Source organism: Anser cygnoides, chromosome 32 (assembly GCF_040182565.1).
Source record: "Anser cygnoides isolate HZ-2024a breed goose chromosome 32, Taihu_goose_T2T_genome, whole genome shotgun sequence".
Lineage (NCBI taxonomy): Eukaryota > Metazoa > Chordata > Aves > Anseriformes > Anatidae > Anser > Anser cygnoides.
In genome coordinates this window covers 1,383,899-1,401,090 of record NC_089904.1, presented here as the reverse complement: position 1 = coordinate 1,401,090, position 17,192 = coordinate 1,383,899, and the positions used below count along the sequence as shown (strand labels likewise).

Sequence of the window (17,192 nt, the reverse complement as noted above, 5' to 3'; positions counted from 1 at the left end):
CCGGGCTGCCGCTGTTTTTTTTCCGAATGTGTACAAGCTTGCCATGTTTATTTTGGATAGGAGAACTGCCTTATATTAAGGAGTTTAGAAACATTCTTGTGGTTTCTAGTCAAGTGTGGGAATTCCTTTGCAAGACAGGTAATTACTTCTTTGTTGATCCTTTATCAAATGCTTATAAACCTAACCGAGGGACTGAGAGGGATTCTACTACTTGCAGAAGTAGACTATAAAAATGTTTACAAGTCCTGGCTGATAGGTCCTTCCAAGGGAAAGAATAAGCATCTCAGTCCTGTCCTGAAATCTTGTGCTTCCGTGCATTAAGGCATGCTCTTTCTTAAAGCAGAAATGGAGTATTATTCAAGTTAAGTTCTGATTTATTTTCCTGTTCTCTTGCCTTCACCTTCAGGCTGCTGCTATGGTCACTTCAGCAGGGACAGTCTCTGAGGATGCTGTGGAAGATGATGGTGGGGGGAGGATGTCTCGGAGCTCCTCGGAGATTTCCAAAGTCAGTTCCAAGAGTGCCAAGGAGCGTCGAAACCGGAGGAAAAAACGAAAGGACAAAGAGCTGTCGGAAGGAGAGGAGAAGGGTGATGCTGAAAAGGTGTTCAAGTCTGAATCAGAGGATGGCATGAGGAGGAAAGCGTTCAGACTACCCGATAACAGGATAGGAAGGAAGTTTTCCATCATGAACCAGGTAGTTTTCATTTCCTTCCTTTATGTTTACTTATAGTCAGGATAATATTCTGTTTAGATCCTGATTAACATGTCCGAGGAATCTGCTCACCCATTTAAACGTGCCGTGGATCAGGAAGACACTTATGGCCTGAGTTTACAGCCCTTGCACTTACCCTGGCATAAGTTGCTCCTGAGATGAGTATGTCTTACCAGATAAAACTTCCTTATCAGTGTAGCTCAGCCAGCCAAGAGCGAACGACTTCTAAGTACAGCTGACATCTAAGTGGCAACGGTTTGTTTGGATTTGGAGAGGGAGCAAAACTGCTGTAGCAGCACTTGAGGGCACTGAAGTACTTTGTTTCCACACTATTCACCCCCTTGTCATTCTTTCTTTTCTTCCTCCTAGTCTCTCCTCAGCATCCCAGGCTCCCCTTTTCTCTCCCGGCACAATAGCAAGAGCAGCATCTTCAGCTACAAAGGGCGATTTCGTGACCCAGGTTCGGAGAATGAGTTTGCTGATGACGAGCACAGCACGGTGGAGGAGAGCGAAGGCAGGAGAGACTCCCTTTTCATCCCCATCCGTGGCCGTGACCGAAGGAGCAGCTACAGCGGCTACAGCGGCTACAGCCAAGGCAGCCGGTCCTCGCGGATTTTTCCCAACCTCCGCCGAAACGTGAAGAGGAACAGCACGGTGGATTGTAACGGCGTGGTGTCCCTCATTGGCGGCCCACCTTCCAGCATGCCTGGGGGACGCCTTCTGCCTGAGGTGAAAATAGATAAGGCAGCTACTGATGACAGCGTAAGGAGGTCAATGAGTAGCTAGCGTAGGCATGGCGGTCTGTCCTCTTCTGCTTCCCCGTATGCCGCCCTCCAAGTGAGCCAGCCACCCTGATGGAATGAGAGTTGGTTTGTCTGACCGCAGACGACAAAGTCTGCAGTGGATTTAAATCCCTGTGCTTTGACTTCTCCTTTCTTCCCTTCTCGGGCTTAATGACCCACCTCCTTTCCCCTGTCTTCCTGGGAAAAAAAGGGCTTGGAATTGAGTCCCAAATTAAAGGACTGATAATAACAGAGATCTTTGGCATATGTCAGGGCAGGATCTTTATCAGACCAGTCTTGCACTCTGAAGCATGTTTAGGGAAGTATCTGTTAAATTCTACCAGTTTCATTGCTATTAAGTTGTGAAGGGCTTATTTTACAAGAGAAGCTGTTAATATAATAAGGATTTCTTCAAAAAATATACACTTTTTAGTATCTGAATTTTCCTTAATTGTGACCTTTTTTAGATCAGTAGACTGAGTTGGTATTGAGTAACCTTTTTAATAGATCAACAGTTCAGGAGAGAAACAAAGCTCAAAAATAGTGTATTAGGGGTGCTTATGAGAATCTGGATAAGATTGCAACCATGTCAAGACATTCCTAAAACAATTGTTTCTGAGAAAAGCCTGCTTACCATGCCTGTACATTCCAAGCTATTTTTTAAAATTGTTTCAATTCTTGCAACCTAATTGACCCTAACTAGTTATGTTAAGCATTAGTTGCTCCCTTCTTTTTTCTTCCCCAATTAGCATGTTAATACAATGTTTTGCTTTAGTATTTAATTCTCTTTTTAACACAGCATGAACATAGTAGGAATAGTAATCTGCATGATGCATGCGTAGAAGCGAAAGTATTACTCGGCAGTTCTTTTTGCTAACTATCTGTGGAGGGACTTAAGTGTGCAACAGGCAATTAACTGTCGTGGTGGGAGGGCTGCAGGGGCTGGCAGATTCCTTGGCAGAAGTACGATGTCCTCTTGTCGATGCAATCAAATGCTCAGATGCTAAATGGTATCAATTTGGGGGCCTTGTATGAAGTAGGATGCAATGTGGGCTTGTTAGGAGTCATTGCCTGTCTGCTCTTAATTGAGTAGTAGTACAGAGTATGAACTACCTTGTACTGCAGCAGTGCTCATTAGAAACATTCATTAAAGTATAATACTTAATTTGTCTAAGGTTTCAAGTCAATGGTACGAGCAGAACCAAGGGCTTGAGTTTTCTTTTAACCATTTATGTAACATAGGAAAGTAGAAAGGCTAGCGGGAACAAAGATATTTTTTTTCCCTCTTGGGGATACTTGGCATATTTCTAGGCTGATAGCATGTGAAATACTGGGAAGACTAAGGGTTTGTATTAATCAATGTATGAATTTTGCAGGGTACCACTGAAATAGAAATTAAAAAGAAACCTGGTGGGTCTCTCTTGGTCTCGATGGATCAGGTGAATGCCTCCTATGGAAGAAAGGATCGAACCAACAGTGTAATGACCGGCTTGACAAATACCCTTGTTGAGGGTAGGTATGGTTTGAAGGTGTGCCTTTGGGCTTTTTCAGTGTGTATGTATCGATTGCCCTCTCGTGGCGTGTTTTAGGAAGACAGAGGACCCATCCACCAGGCAGTTACGGTATAGTTTCTCCCTCTGCTGTGGGGGCCCGCATGTGCCCTTGTTTTCTTGTGCTGGAGCTGTCCCTCTGGGTGGCCAGAGGTGCTCCCCAGCAGATGGGGCAGGTATGGACACCCGTGGCTGCTTGATTTCCCCAAGAGGATGCTGAATGGTAAAGCTGAACCTCGTGAGATGGCTTCTTAGTTGCTGGGGGGATTAGAGCAAGAGCTGGTTTATAAGGCTGGCCTTCCTGGGAGCAGGGTGGGGGGCATAGGGTAGGGAGTACAGTCTCAGGGCAGGGCTCGGTTCGTTAGGGCAGGTGCTGCACAGCAGAGATCTGCTTTGAGCCTTGGGCACCTGACAGAGAACACACAAGCCCTTCAGACATACAGGACATAGCTATTCCTGCTTTCTAATTTGCATTGTTTTTACCAAAACCTGCCTCTTTCAAGTCATAATTAATGCAGAAACATTAATGAGAGTATTTTACTTGGTTTTGCATCTGAATTATATAGATATAAAGGTAAAGGCAGCAAAGAGTTGTAATTTTACAATAATGAATATGCGGTGTGGAGATTAAAGGATTAAGAAAATGTCTGATACTGGTGTTCTGTTTTCTGCCATCTCACAAGGGCTGGAGAGACCCTCCTTGTTACAGGCCATGGGAAGAAAGATTTGAGCTACTCTAGGGTCTCAAACGTGACAGCTGTCAAAAGAGAAAGGGACTTGTGCATGATGGAAATTCAGAAGTGGACATCACACAGAGATGAGATTTCCAAATATGTTATGCAGGAACCAGTAAGAATTTGTGAACAGCAGCCATTTGAGGTTGATGATCTCAAATTCCTGCTGTCTCCTGCAATAAAATTGTATGAAAACTAAATATACTTAGAAACAGAGCAAGGTTCTTCTGCTGCTTCCCTCCTGCGCAAACGCCTACAGGCTACAGTGCTACGGTCCTCTTTTTTAACTTTAGCAATTCCAAGGCAACTAAATACTAAGCAACCAGAGAACCAATGAGAAAGAGAGCAGGGGTCCTTTCCTTACCCATCCTCAATACAAACAGCTGTATAGCCTGAATAAAACCATTGCAAGAGGGGGAAAGCTCCTCATTATTTTTTTTCTAGGCACTTGAAACAAGCCAGTTTAAAAAATGGACATGGCATTACATTTGATTTCTGTAAATGGATGTGGTTTGTCTTAATCAGGTTGTTCCTGTTCAGAATCCTTTGCAGCATTATGTCATACATTTCCTCTTTTAGATCATGTCTGCATTCAACACAGAATTCATTTAGCTTTGTTATTTAAAAACTAGCACCAAAGACAGTTTAGAATCTGTAACTTTGCTTTAAGCCATTTTACCTTGATCAGTCCTGAGTTAAATATATCCGTTCATTTAAACGAGTTTGGATTGAATCATCAGATCCGCACAGTGCTGTTGCACAGATTTAAAACTGTACTTCCTGGTAACCTCGTGCAGCTGTGCATGCGGCTCTTAACGTAGGTACCAAAGTGAAGCTGGGTACAAAGGCATGCCCTGACTCTCTTGAGTCTGTCCTGGTGATCTGCATGATTGGCCATGGTTATAAGCTTCTTTGCTTAGGAACTCTCTGTATTAAGCCATTGCCACATGTCCTGAAGTTCTTTATTTTGAGCATTGTATGAAGATAAGGCAAAATGTAACTTTGCTGCAAGAACGTTGAATCATTGTACAAGGAGGGAGACGTGAGAGAGGTTCAGGGTAGGCAAGATCAGAGAGTTTTTCAGCCATGCTCAGAGTCAGATCCAGCAGTGTTAGAGAAGAAGACTGAGCTCCATTGCTGTTTTCTTTTGTAACTGTAGAGCTGGAAGAGTCCCAGAGGAAGTGTCCCCCTTGCTGGTACAAATTTGCCAACACGTTCTTGATCTGGGAATGCCACCCGTACTGGATCAAGCTGAAGGAGATAGTGAACTTAATTGTCATGGATCCTTTTGTTGACCTGGCCATCACCATTTGTATTGTGCTGAACACTCTGTTCATGGCAATGGAGCACCATCCTATGACCCCCGAGTTTGAACATGTGCTCTCCGTAGGAAATCTGGTAAGATGGTATTAGTAAATATTTCTTACAGATCTGCTCCTACTGGGATACACTGCTTGTTAAGGTAGACTTAGACTGAAAGAGCTGCTATTACAGGCTCCTAGGGGTCACTGAGAGGCATGAGCTTGTGCTCGCTGCAGTCTGTGGTGACTCAGAGATGTTGGCTAAGGGTGCAACTTTCTGGTCAAAAATTATTACTACCTAAAAATCTGCCTGTTAATTGCTGGTATGCCTGAGTATGAGTAGGTCAGTGAGATTCGTGCTAGTGAAGCTGCATCAGGAGAGAAAAGACTATTGTGGGCAAGCACATGACATTGTATAGACTGCGTGTTTGAACTGGCGTGACAAATTGCATTGTTTGATAGTTACACTGAAGATCAGAAAATGAACAAAAGCGATTCTTTGCTTGTTCTTTTGTCTCTCTCTGCAACACTCCAGGTTTTCACTGGAATTTTCACAGCAGAAATGTTCCTGAAGCTTATCGCCATGGATCCCTACTATTATTTCCAAGAAGGCTGGAACATCTTTGATGGATTTATTGTCTCCCTCAGTTTAATGGAACTGGGTCTAGCAAACGTGGAAGGACTTTCCGTACTGCGATCTTTCCGATTGGTATTCATATTCCAGTCCTTTTCGAATGTTCCGATCTTGCAGCTACTAAAGTAAAGGCACCCCCCCCCCATCCTTTTTTTCCTTTGTTCTTTGGGAGGACAGGGTTGGAGTGGTATCATTTTTGTGGTCTCTTCTTACTTTACAACTGCTGTTTATATTTTATGAGATCTGAGCAACAGCTCATTGTGCATATGCAGAGAAGGTTGACTTGGTAGGTAGTGTTGAAGGACTTTGTTACAACGCACCTTTTATTTCCTGTGGTTCCTTGAGGTAATTTACCAAGTCAAATTTGCTAGGCTGTAGGTTACGGTGTAATAAAAGTGCTGAATACCTACAGCCTTCATGTGCTTTATCTTGTCCTGGCAGCAGTTAAGCTTTTGAAAATTAAATTCTGAAAACCTCAAGGTTAGGTTTCTGGGCACAGAGATCCCACAGCTGAAGTCAGGTTTTCCGAAGAGCTCAGTACTCAGAAACTCCAATTTATACCCAGCTTCAGCAAGTCCATCTCCAAATTTGATTCTCTGGATATTAAGCTTTGATTTTGTGTTCTGGATATGCCAGGAAAACAAGTGTTTTTTTTCCAGAGGAAGATGAGAGACATTCAGGAAAAAAAAAGTGACACGTACCCTTCGAATAAGTCTTCCTTAACGTTGCAAAGTTTGAAAGTGAGAAGCTCCATACTTTTCCTTTGTAAAGGGAGATGAATGTGTAGGGGAATAACTAAGTACAAATAGAGAAGGCTGAGTTGAAAGAGAAGTTAAGCATTCCCTACTGCCAGTGACCTCAGTAGCAGAAGCACTTACAGTTTCATAAAATATGTGATGCCTCCAGTTTAGAAAGTTCTGCCTGATTTCTTTTTTTTTCCTCTTTTTTTTTTTTTTTAAGTTGAAATTAAATGAAGTGTCGTTTGTCTCTTTGTTTGCTTTTGTAGCTGAGAGTCTTCAAACTGGCCAAGTCTTGGCCCACTCTGAATATGCTGATAAAAATCATCGGTAACTCGGTGGGTGCTTTGGGGAACCTGACCTTGGTGCTAGCCATCATCGTGTTCATCTTTGCGGTGGTGGGCATGCAGCTCTTCGGCAAAAGCTACAAGGAGTGTGTCTGCAAGATCAATCCGGAGTGTGAGCTACCCCGCTGGCACATGCACGATTTCTTCCACTCCTTCCTTATTGTCTTCCGTGTGTTGTGTGGGGAATGGATTGAGACCATGTGGGATTGTATGGAGGTGGCAGGACAGGCCATGTGCTTGATTGTCTTCATGATGGTCATGGTCATCGGAAATTTAGTGGTCAGTAAATGGTTACTGATGGTTTTTATTGTTTTCCACTGGGTGGGGTAAAACACGGAGAGACCACAGGACTTAGGGTATCGCTTCCAGCTCTGTTGGAGTCCTTCATGGCCTTTGACATATGAACAGTCCTGTTGACTTTGGTAGTACAACATTAAGGCTGCGTTTTGCTTGGCCTTAGCTTGTTGCCCACAAAAAGCATCCAAACACTTTGCAATAGAAGCTGGAGGTACAAAACCGTGTCAAAGGTGACAGATCCACAAGGTGCCTGGGGGAGGTAAAAGATGCTTCAAAGTAAAACCTGGCTTTTCAAATTCCAGGAGTGGAAGTAATTCGGTATTCAGGGGAAGGCCTGAAGTGTCAAAATACGGTTAGAATTTTCTTCTAAAATCTGCCCACTGGTTCAATCATGCGGTATAGTTGCGTGCAAGAATCGACTGGTGAAATTGCACGGCCCGTTGTGTGGGAGGTTAGACTAGATCATGATGTTTCCTTGTATTTTATGAGGTAGTGTGAACAGTTGCATATCTTACAAGCAGCGTAGTGTTCCTCAAGTCCTAGATACCTCAGTGAGTGTGTTGGACACCAGAGCAGTTTCTCAGGGTGGTGTTTGGAGGCTTAGCTCCTCAGCCCCTGTTGACATTAGGAGGATGCAGGTGGCCAGATAGTTGGACTCAGCTTTGGAAATATTACCCTTGTGTGTCAGCACAGTCAGAGCTCTGCCAAGCGTGACCTCTTCTCCTTCAGGTGCTGAACCTATTCTTGGCCTTGCTACTGAGCTCCTTCAGCGCAGATAACTTGGCAGCCACAGATGATGATGGGGAGATGAACAACCTGCAGATTTCTGTCATTCGCATCAAGAAGGGCATTGCCTGGACCAAGGCAAAAGTGCGTGAATTCATGCACACTCATTTCAAGCAGAGAGGAGGAGATGAGGTCAAACCCTTGGATGAATTGTATGACAAGAAGGTGAACTGCATTGCTAACCACACAGGGGCTGATATCAACAGAGACATTGATTATCAGAAGAATGGCAATGGCACAACAAGTGGAATTGGGAGCAGCGTGGAGAAGTACATAATAGATGAAGATCACATGTCCTTCATCAATAACCCCAATCTCACTGTCCGGGTACCTATTGCTGTAGGAGAATCAGATTTTGAAAATCTCAACACAGAAGATTTCAGCAGTGATACAGATCCAGATGGCAGCAAAGAGGTAGGATGTAATGTCAATGATGCATTCTAGTCATTTGACCTGTGAACACCTGGCAGCATCTTGGGAGGGAGAACTGGATAATTCCAGCACAAAACTTCTGTTTATGTTATGATATTGTCTTTGCATCCAAGGCAGAAGCTACTTGTGCTAGCTGCTTCATGGAGAGCCACCCATACTTCTACATTTACCTAGTAAATTTAGATACAAGATTAAAGAGACCAAGTGAATAAGCTGTCTGTCTGTCCTGTTAACATAAGATGTGAGCTGGGTCAGGATCTTTATGAGGTGAAGTGAGGAAACAACTTTCTTTATAGTAAATACAGTGAATGAATTGCTGAGTCATCAAGAGGTTCAATATTTGATGGGAAATAACTATAGGTTGGAATGGTCTTTATTTTGTGTTCAAGAAACTGGATGATACCAGCTCCTCTGAAGGTAGCACCATTGATATAAAACCTGAGGTGGAAGAAGTCCCTGTGGAGGCCCCAGAGGAGTATCTGGACCCAGATGCGTGTTTCACAGAAGGTAAGTTGAGTGTAGAAAGAAGCCTGTGAGCTGTTACTGGTCCCTGTGTCTACTGGAAGCTTACCTTAAGGTTGGGTGTGAATCTGGGCTGGGGATGGGTATTTTTAGCCTGTTTTGAGAGTCTTCTTAGACTCTGCGTCACAGGTAAACTGATCTAGAAGAATTTGCAAGGTGAAGGCCTTGGAAATGTAGTTGCCATTGCAAGGATCTAGATGACCTACCAGTAGGGAAGGTTGGCTTTTTTGTACAGTTAATGCCTTAAGTACTTAGAAAGTAGAGAAATCTGCTTCTTTTTTTTCTTTTTTTCCCTTCCCCCCCTTCTGTCACTGGCCTCAATGTCTTTCAGCAACTGATCCGTTACAAGTATTCCCATGGCAAGCATATTTTAAATGGTTCAAGGTTATTTTATCAGCAAGTTCTCCGTTCCTGTCCTGTCAAGTGCATGGATACCTCACCAAATATAACTAGCTTAATCTGTTCCCGAATCCATGTTAATTCAGGTGCCCAGATACAGAAGTGGTGAAAGTAATCATAAAACCTCAATAATATACAGCATTTAAACTGAAACTCAGCCTGCTTAATATTATTGGCATCTAAATCACTTCTTGGCACTGACAATTTTTCATTCTTCCATTTTCTCATCTGTTACCTGACAAAATCTGGGGCTCATATTCCTTTGTGCACTATGTCCATTCCAGGTTGCATGCAGCGCTGTAGATGTTGTCAGGTCAATATTGAGGAAGGGCTGGGAAAGTCTTGGTGGACCTTGAGGAAGACGTGTTTTCTGATTGTGGAACATAACTGGTTTGAGACTTTCATCATCTTTATGATCCTACTGAGCAGTGGTGCTCTGGTAAGTAAAATACAGAAATACTTGTAGCCCAATGGTGTTAAACTAGGGGACGAGTACTTGGGAAAACTGTATAGGAAATTTGGTGAAAAAGAAAGCTATGATGATTCTTACTTGGAAGACAACACAGCTCCATTGTGGTAGGTACTGTACAGAAGCCCTTCTTGATGAATTTGTATTGTTTAATTTAAGAATGAAGACAAAAATCCTGGAAATCTGGATTCTGATGGTAGTTTGACTAGAAACGTGATGATTTCTGACAATCAACCTGTATCTGTGTCTCATGTCCACTCTACCAAACAGGGATAATTATGCTTTCCTTTCTTCACTTTCTTGTCTTTGCAGAGCTTCTTGAGCTCCTGATGTTACACAAATAATCACTGTGTGTTTGTCCGTTTTCACACAGTACACAGAGGGTTATACAGCAAACAACCACAGCATGCGTTACTCACAAGTGGACAGAAGTTCACAACAATCAGTATCCCACAGCAATAGCTGGGCATTTTTTACATGCATATTTTTCATAATTACTAACAGCGTGATTTCCAAGGAACTTAGCCAGTTTGGATTTGTTGAGTGCCAAGCAGCAGATAAAAACCTGTCTGTATGTTACTGGAGTGTGATACTGGGTGCTGAGCACTTAGAGATAAAGGATTTCGCTCAGATCCCTAAAAGGCAAAAATGTTCTCGTGTAAACCTAGCTTTGTAGGGTTATTTATTCAGGGGAGTTTTTTTTTTTTTTTTTTTTTTGGGGGGGGGGGGTTGTTGCAGTGGTGCAACTACTATAACAGATAAATTGCACTGTGTAAGAAATGTAATTCCCCTGCTCCTCTCAGTATTGTTTGAATAACCTTCTGGATTACCACAGTGAACTGTGGAACAACTCTGATGTAATGACAGGGGTACCTGGTTATTTCCCAGGCTTTTGAGGATATTTACATAGAACAGAGGAAAACCATCCGGACCATCCTGGAGTATGCGGACAAGGTCTTCACTTACATTTTCATCCTGGAGATGTTGCTGAAATGGTGCGCCTACGGATTCGTCAAGTTCTTCACTAATGCCTGGTGCTGGCTGGATTTCCTCATTGTGGCTGTATGTATCCTCTCCCCATCATTTCTATTTGGAAAAAAATGTTAGCTAGGAGAATGCTGGGGTAATGTTTTCTCATGAGAAATGTCCTAACTGAATCATGTATTTGATGAGGATTTACCCAGATATCTGTAAGATTACAAAGCACAATGGAGGATAAAAACTTTGAGCCCTTTGAGTTTTGCTGGCATTTCCTATGCAACTGTGGATTTCTGCTGTGCAGGTTCTAACGAGCCTGCAGAAATACACCTGGGTTTTCCAGCCCTTGGCTTTTTCGCTCTTGTGAAACTGTTTCTAAGAGGCCTGCTGGCATGTTGAGCTCCTGACAGGTGCTAGCAGTGGAAGAACTGGTGCAGACCTGGTATTCCTAGGTGACACCTCCTTTCTCTAGTCCTTTGCTTGTATTTTTAAGAAAGGGAGGATGATGAGGCAAAGCCTTCCAAACAGGAACTGAAGTCCTAAGAATTTGGAGAAGGTGGGGGGAATTTTAGGATCCCAAGTGCTTGGATTAAAACAGTTCATCACATCCAGTTGTGAAGCGGCATCCTAGTGAGTGCCCCAAGAGAAAGTATAAAGAAAAAAAAAAAACTAAAAAATTTCCAAACCTCTTGTTGGGAGAAAAGGAACATTTTGAATATGATTCACTTATGCCAAGTTGCTGTTCAGCGACATTATCACTCTGGAAATATTTCTGAGTAGGTGGAGGAACTATCCTTGGAATTCAGGGGCAGAAGTGACTCAAGATGTCTACATTTCCTGTGGAAAACTGACTTTATATATATGTATATGTATATATTTCTTTAAAAAGTCCTCTCTGATCCCCTTAACACCTTTCCTGCTAACACACATCTTGAAGAAGTAACTCTTCTTTTCTGAAAATATCTCTTTCACTGCCTTAAGATGAAGTACAAATGCTGACATGAAAACTAATGCTAGCTACCACCTATTCTTCTGTACCACTTCGAGGAGAGTGTTTCAGAAAACGAAATTCTTTGGGGTACTGTATTAAAAAGAAGACCAACAGCTAAGCAACAAAAGTTTCCTTGTCTTCTAAAGTACCTGGTCAGGTAATAGATTGACAGGGAATGAACAAGTGCAGCACCAGTGATAAACGTGAGGAACCTGAATTTACAGTACTTTAGGAGAAATTGCTCTCTTTGCTTGTTATCATAGATGTGAAAATTGCACATTTTTGTCTGCAGAAAAATCTGAAATGAGGACTAGAGATGCAAAAGCTATAGAATAAGTTGATGTTAAAATAATGAACCAAGGCTGAATATTACTCAACAAAGTCTCATCTCTGCATAGTATCCTGTAACTGCTAAACTTTTTTTTTCAAGTTTTCTAATGTGATGTAGATGGGGGTTGAGTGAAGTCACATGATGGCAGCCGTAACTAACAGAGAATAAGCCTTTGCATCATAACAACGCTCTTGAATGTTATTTTTCAGGTTTGATAGCATTGTCAAATAACTCTCCTCCTCTGATTCCCAAAGCTTGCTGGGTGTATTTATGAAGACAAAGTCTTTTTCTGGGTAATAATGAAGGCTTCTGCTTTTCAGTCAATCTGGGATTCCTTTTGTCTGACATCGGTGCCTGCTGTGTCTTCTGTTGGACTGTCCCGAGAGAATAATACTGAAAAGACCCAATGAAAGCTGAAACAGCCTTTAGACATTTTCCTGCTGTTTTGTTAGGTTCACACTCAGGAACAAGGCATTATCCTAAAGGGAAGAAGCTCTAAAAGTGAGGATTCAGTGAAGCCTGTACCTTGTATTATAATTAGGGAATAAAACGCTGCAGTTCCATATGCACGCTGTGTATATGGACCTCGTAGCCCACACCTCCAAATGCCACGAGTATTTCAAAATTTGGGAACTGAATCCTGATAGGTTTCAGGATTCCACCAAAGTCCTATAGATGTTGTGCCTGTACGTAACTGTCCTCCTCAAAGTTGACTGAAACTTTTGCTTCGTGGGCCAGGCTGATTTGAGCTTCTGCCAATTGCTGCTGCTGCTTGTGCAGCCCTGCCTGAGACCGAGGTCTCACCGTTAGTCTGTCCTGCAGGTGATTCCTCGGAAGACTTTCCATTCTGCTTGTTTCCAGCATAATTTGCATGTCCTCAAAGTTCTGTGCAACCTCAGTGTTTCAAACAGAGTCCAGTCTTTCAAATCTTATCTTTGAAATAGGTAAACTTCAGGGCACCAGGAGCGTACCAGTGTTGCATTGCCCTTGGTCCCTTCCCTGGCAGGCTGGGTTGTTTCACAAGGGCTTTGTTGTAAACCTTTGGGATGCCTCTGGCATATTTTTTTTTTCATCAGTGTAACTTCAAAATCCCAAAAAAAAAAAAAAAAAAAAAGAAGCCACATGGAAAAAAACGATGAGCCATGTTGCCATATATTGTGGCTTTCATTTTGTGCACTTATTTTGGTGCAAATCTGAAGACAGAAAAAAAGCACTAAGCACGTGCACAGGCAGTTAAATAATAAATATTAAATATCTGTGTCCTGCAACCACAAGCAAATTTTGTAATTCTTCCAAACATCCCTCTACCAGAGAGACTGAAAGCATGTTCCTGTGCTGCTGCCTGGGCAGCATTAGCCATTCTTGGAAAGCTGTGATGGGTAGAGATCATGTACTGATGGTGGATGAGGAAATATGTGCTTGGCCCATAGAGGGTAAGAGTCTTTTGCTACCCATAATCCCCAAGGATGGTTCTTTAGACCAGACTGTGCAAATGTAGCTTTACATCTGAGTCCCTGGTTTTGTCTCTCGTATGTCAGGTGAGAAGGGGATTGTCACAACTGAGGAAGGAAGTCCAGAACAGAGAACAGAAATTCCTCTGCATGTTTATCCATTTGAAATCTGGTCCTGAAATTTTCCTGGAATATATGTGGTTTTATAAAGATCATCCCTGCAATTAATTTCATGTTAGTATTTTATTTTGTTTTTTTTTTTTTTTAAAAAGAAGGATAAATAGGAAGTGTCCTATTCTGGGAATTAAGATTTAAACAAAACAAAAACCCACACCTGTTGTAGGAGGTCTCATGTTTTTCCATTATTTGTTACTGTATATTGATGTCTTTTTTTTTTTCTTTAAAACAAGGTTGACATATCTGTTCTTATCTGTGTCTGTACCGTGATACTAGCCAAAAATGGAAGATAGTGGGATGCTGATGAAATGGTGTCTGTAGATGCTGTTTACATATGGCCAAGTCTTTTGTCATCTAATCCAAAGAGTTTTCCAGTGGCTCGCGTGGCAATTGGACTACTGCCCTAAATGCACGTGCCAGTTCAAAAAGTAGATGGCCCTGTGCTTTCAAGCTTTTGGTTAATCCTGCGGGACTCTGGGCTGCCCGCAGTCCCGGTGGGCTAAGGATATTCGGTAATTTGCAGGCATCGAGCCTAAAACTGATTCCAGGCTGCTAAAGAAAACAGGTTGTCTTTGTGGTTACGGCACTGAAAACTGGTATAAAGAAGCCTGGCCCCAGCTTTGTCATAATTTTGGTGTATGAGCCTGAGCAACCACTAATTGCTGTAGTTTGCCCATCAGTAAGATGTGCTTATCTAACCTCACCGTCCCTCAAAGATGCTCACAAATGTCACTGCAGCTTCAAGCAGGCGGCTGCTCTGGTACAAGCAGAAAGCACACACCCTGCTCTTGGGTTTTAAGGCAAGACGAGCTGGGCTCAGCTGCCCTAGATGCTGACCCCGCACTCTGGGCTCAGTGTTCACGCTTTCCAGAGGTGTTCTGACCGAAGCAGACTCTCAGGCACGCGTCCTGTCCCCGAAGGCCATTGCCGTGGAGGAAATGCTGCCGCTCAGCACGAGCAAGGTGGCTTGCTGTACGAGTTGAGCGCAGGTTGTGCAGTGTGTGTATTTATCTGTATTCTTTCTCATAGGTACCTTTAAAATTTGTCTGGCTTAATTTAATGGGAGCCGCTGGGATCCTGCAGACAGTAAAGGGCGAGGGTAAGGTTTTTGTCATCCGTTTGGGCTCTTCCTTCCGACAGCCCCCTTCTCCGTCTGTGTGTCTCTGCCTCTCTTTCACTTATCTTTCCCCTATGTTCTTTTCTTATGCCTTTCTCAACCGCATTATTTCCTTCCAGGTCGTTTCAGTCAAGTGAAGTAGGCAGCTGGTGTCATGTCTTCGGTATTTATCTATGGGGGCCGCCCAGGCTGGCAGCCGGGGCTGGGCAATCAGTGCTAGGGGATTTGTTCTAACAGTCTGGAACCTTTTTTTTTTCTTTTTTTTTTTTCTTCTTTTTCTTTTTTTTTTTCCTTTCTTTCTTTCTTTCTTTCTTTTTCTTTTTTTCTATTTTCTGTGTAGGTCTCTTTAGTCAGCCTTGTAGCTAATGCCCTGGGCTACTCGGAACTAGGTGCCATAAAGTCCCTTAGGACACTAAGAGCTTTGAGGCCTTTAAGAGCGTTGTCCCGATTTGAGGGGATGAGGGTAAGATGCCATTAGCAGCTGATCCTTCTGCATGCCCGTGGAGCGGTTTTTTTTAAGCATGCTAGAACTGATCAAACTGGTGGAAAGACAAATTCCCAACAGAACCATGATGCAGCTGCTGACTCGATCACCTTTACCGTCGATGTCCCCTCACCCTGCCCACTGCTGCACACTCCCCTCTTAAGAAAGGGAGATGCATCCAGCTGCCTCATTACATTAATTACCGGCCCAAGCCACATGCCATTTGTAGAATATGTTAACACTTGGCTGTTCTCATTTAGCCTGGCTTTGACCTCTAGCATCCGAGGGGGCTTCTCAGCTGTAACTCTTCTATCTAGGGAGAATCACCAGGTGCAAAGAAGCAGAATTTGAACCACCTCAGGGTCTCCACCTCCTCTCGGTGTTGGCCGCTGCTGGAATTCGATCGCAAGAAATCTCTGAGGGGGTTTTAAAAAATCCAATCTGCCTGCACGGGGGTAAAAGGCTGCTTCCTTTCTTGGATAACCCAGGCCTTCAGGAAGGGACCGGTGGAGAGCTCAGCTGTTTGAAAAAAAAAAAAAAGGCTTTGGTTTAATTCCTCTTGTTGCACCTTGTTGTTCTCGGTCCAGTCTGGTGGTGACTGGAAGCCTTGTCTGGTAGTGAAGCTTTTCCTTTCCACTCCCTCCCCTTTACCATGCTTTTACGGTCCCCTGTCCTGTCACTGTGACACTAGCAACGAAGCACAAGCAAAGCATTGAACTTAACAAGCTTTCCTCAAATTCTTAGACAGCACCACTGTCTTGGGGATTTGAAATTATTTCAGTGTCTTGTTACTTTGCCACTAATATTCAGTATTTGGGTGGTTTTTTTTTTTCCATTTGGGATTGAAATAGTCTCCTAAGAATAGGCAAAAAAAAATAATTGTATGTTATACTGTAAGTAAAAGGTATGTCATATGAATGGGTTTCCCACTTGTTCTTAGAACAATAATTTAGGTCTTTTTGCTAAATCCCAGTTAGATCACAACTAGAGATATTACAAGAGATAAGATTATATTACATATAAAAAAAAAAGAAATTGCATTTGCAGTTTTACTGCAGGGTCTGACTGGAGTGATTCCCCCTGGATCATTCTGATTTCCTTTGGATTTGCTGTAATGTAATTGAGTGCAAAGTGCAGCGTGAAATAGGCCACAAACTAATCAGGAATTCTCAGATTCTGTAGGAAGTGATAGAAGCAAACGATATAATAATAAGTCCAAAGAAGATTGTCTCTTCCCTGATACGTTATTCTTTATTTTGTGTCAGGCTCTGTTAGCTTATTGCTAAACTTTATTATGTAAGAGGGTACCAAAGGACGACAATTCTTCCATCGGCATGAAGCTAGAGCTTTTGCCGGCTGTGTCCTGCTCCTTGTCCCCTCCTCAACCCGAGCTTTGTCGCCCTGTCGGGCACCTGAGTCCCTTTTCCTTCATACAAATCTCTCCCCAGACCAATAATGCTGGGGCAGCAGGCTGTGTGCACCTGGACCAATTTTCTCGAGGTGGAATTGTTTTGCCCCTAGCAGATTGTCAGTGCAGCTCTAATTAATTTCAGTGCCACTAAAGCACGTGGTCGTTTTTGCTAGTGTATTGCTACACAGTAGTTTATGTGAGTGTCAGGAAAAAGGGTAGTGTGATCACAAAGGAAAAGACCCAGCACTAAGCGTGTAGGTATTAAAAGCTATTTGAAAGCCATGCTGGAGAGAAGCTGTGATTTATAATACACAGTCAGGAAATTCTTATGCTTAAAGCGGGGGATTTTCATGACAGCAAAATTGATCCAGAATTATGACTGCTAATCAGTGACCCTGTTAGTTACCTAAACCCAATTATTTTTCCTTTATTTTGACTTTAAGACAAGTGTTGCTGCCCTGTACAACCAGAACAATTCTTCTAAGCCAGAGAATAGAGATCTGAAATGCCTTTGCAAAGGAAACATAAAATGTAGTTCTTTGCTTTTCTC

At 42.8% G+C, this 17,192-nt stretch overlaps 1 protein-coding gene across 11 annotated transcripts in view; it reads left to right on the top strand.

Annotated features, from left to right (window-relative positions):
* Positions 1–17,192, top strand: part of SCN8A (sodium voltage-gated channel alpha subunit 8) — a 60,969-nt gene that overhangs the window by 32,630 nt on the left and 11,147 nt on the right. For 9 of the 11 annotated variants that reach the window (XM_066985694.1, XM_066985692.1, XM_066985697.1 and 6 more), the window contains 11 exons: positions 407–694; positions 1,082–1,441; positions 2,871–3,006; positions 4,938–5,176; positions 5,615–5,788; positions 6,720–7,076; positions 7,824–8,294; positions 8,702–8,819; positions 9,518–9,672; positions 10,591–10,764; positions 15,088–15,210. In XM_066985694.1, coding sequence (XP_066841795.1) covers positions 407–694; positions 1,082–1,441; positions 2,871–3,006; positions 4,938–5,176; positions 5,615–5,788; positions 6,720–7,076; positions 7,824–8,294; positions 8,702–8,819; positions 9,518–9,672; positions 10,591–10,764; positions 15,088–15,210 — 2,595 coding nt within the window. The remainder of the gene's footprint in view (positions 1–406; positions 695–1,081; positions 1,442–2,870; positions 3,007–4,937; positions 5,177–5,614; positions 5,789–6,719; positions 7,077–7,823; positions 8,295–8,701; positions 8,820–9,517; positions 9,673–10,590; positions 10,765–15,087; positions 15,211–17,192) is intronic. The other 2 variants (XM_066985698.1, XM_066985699.1) reach the window with 1 other exon arrangement.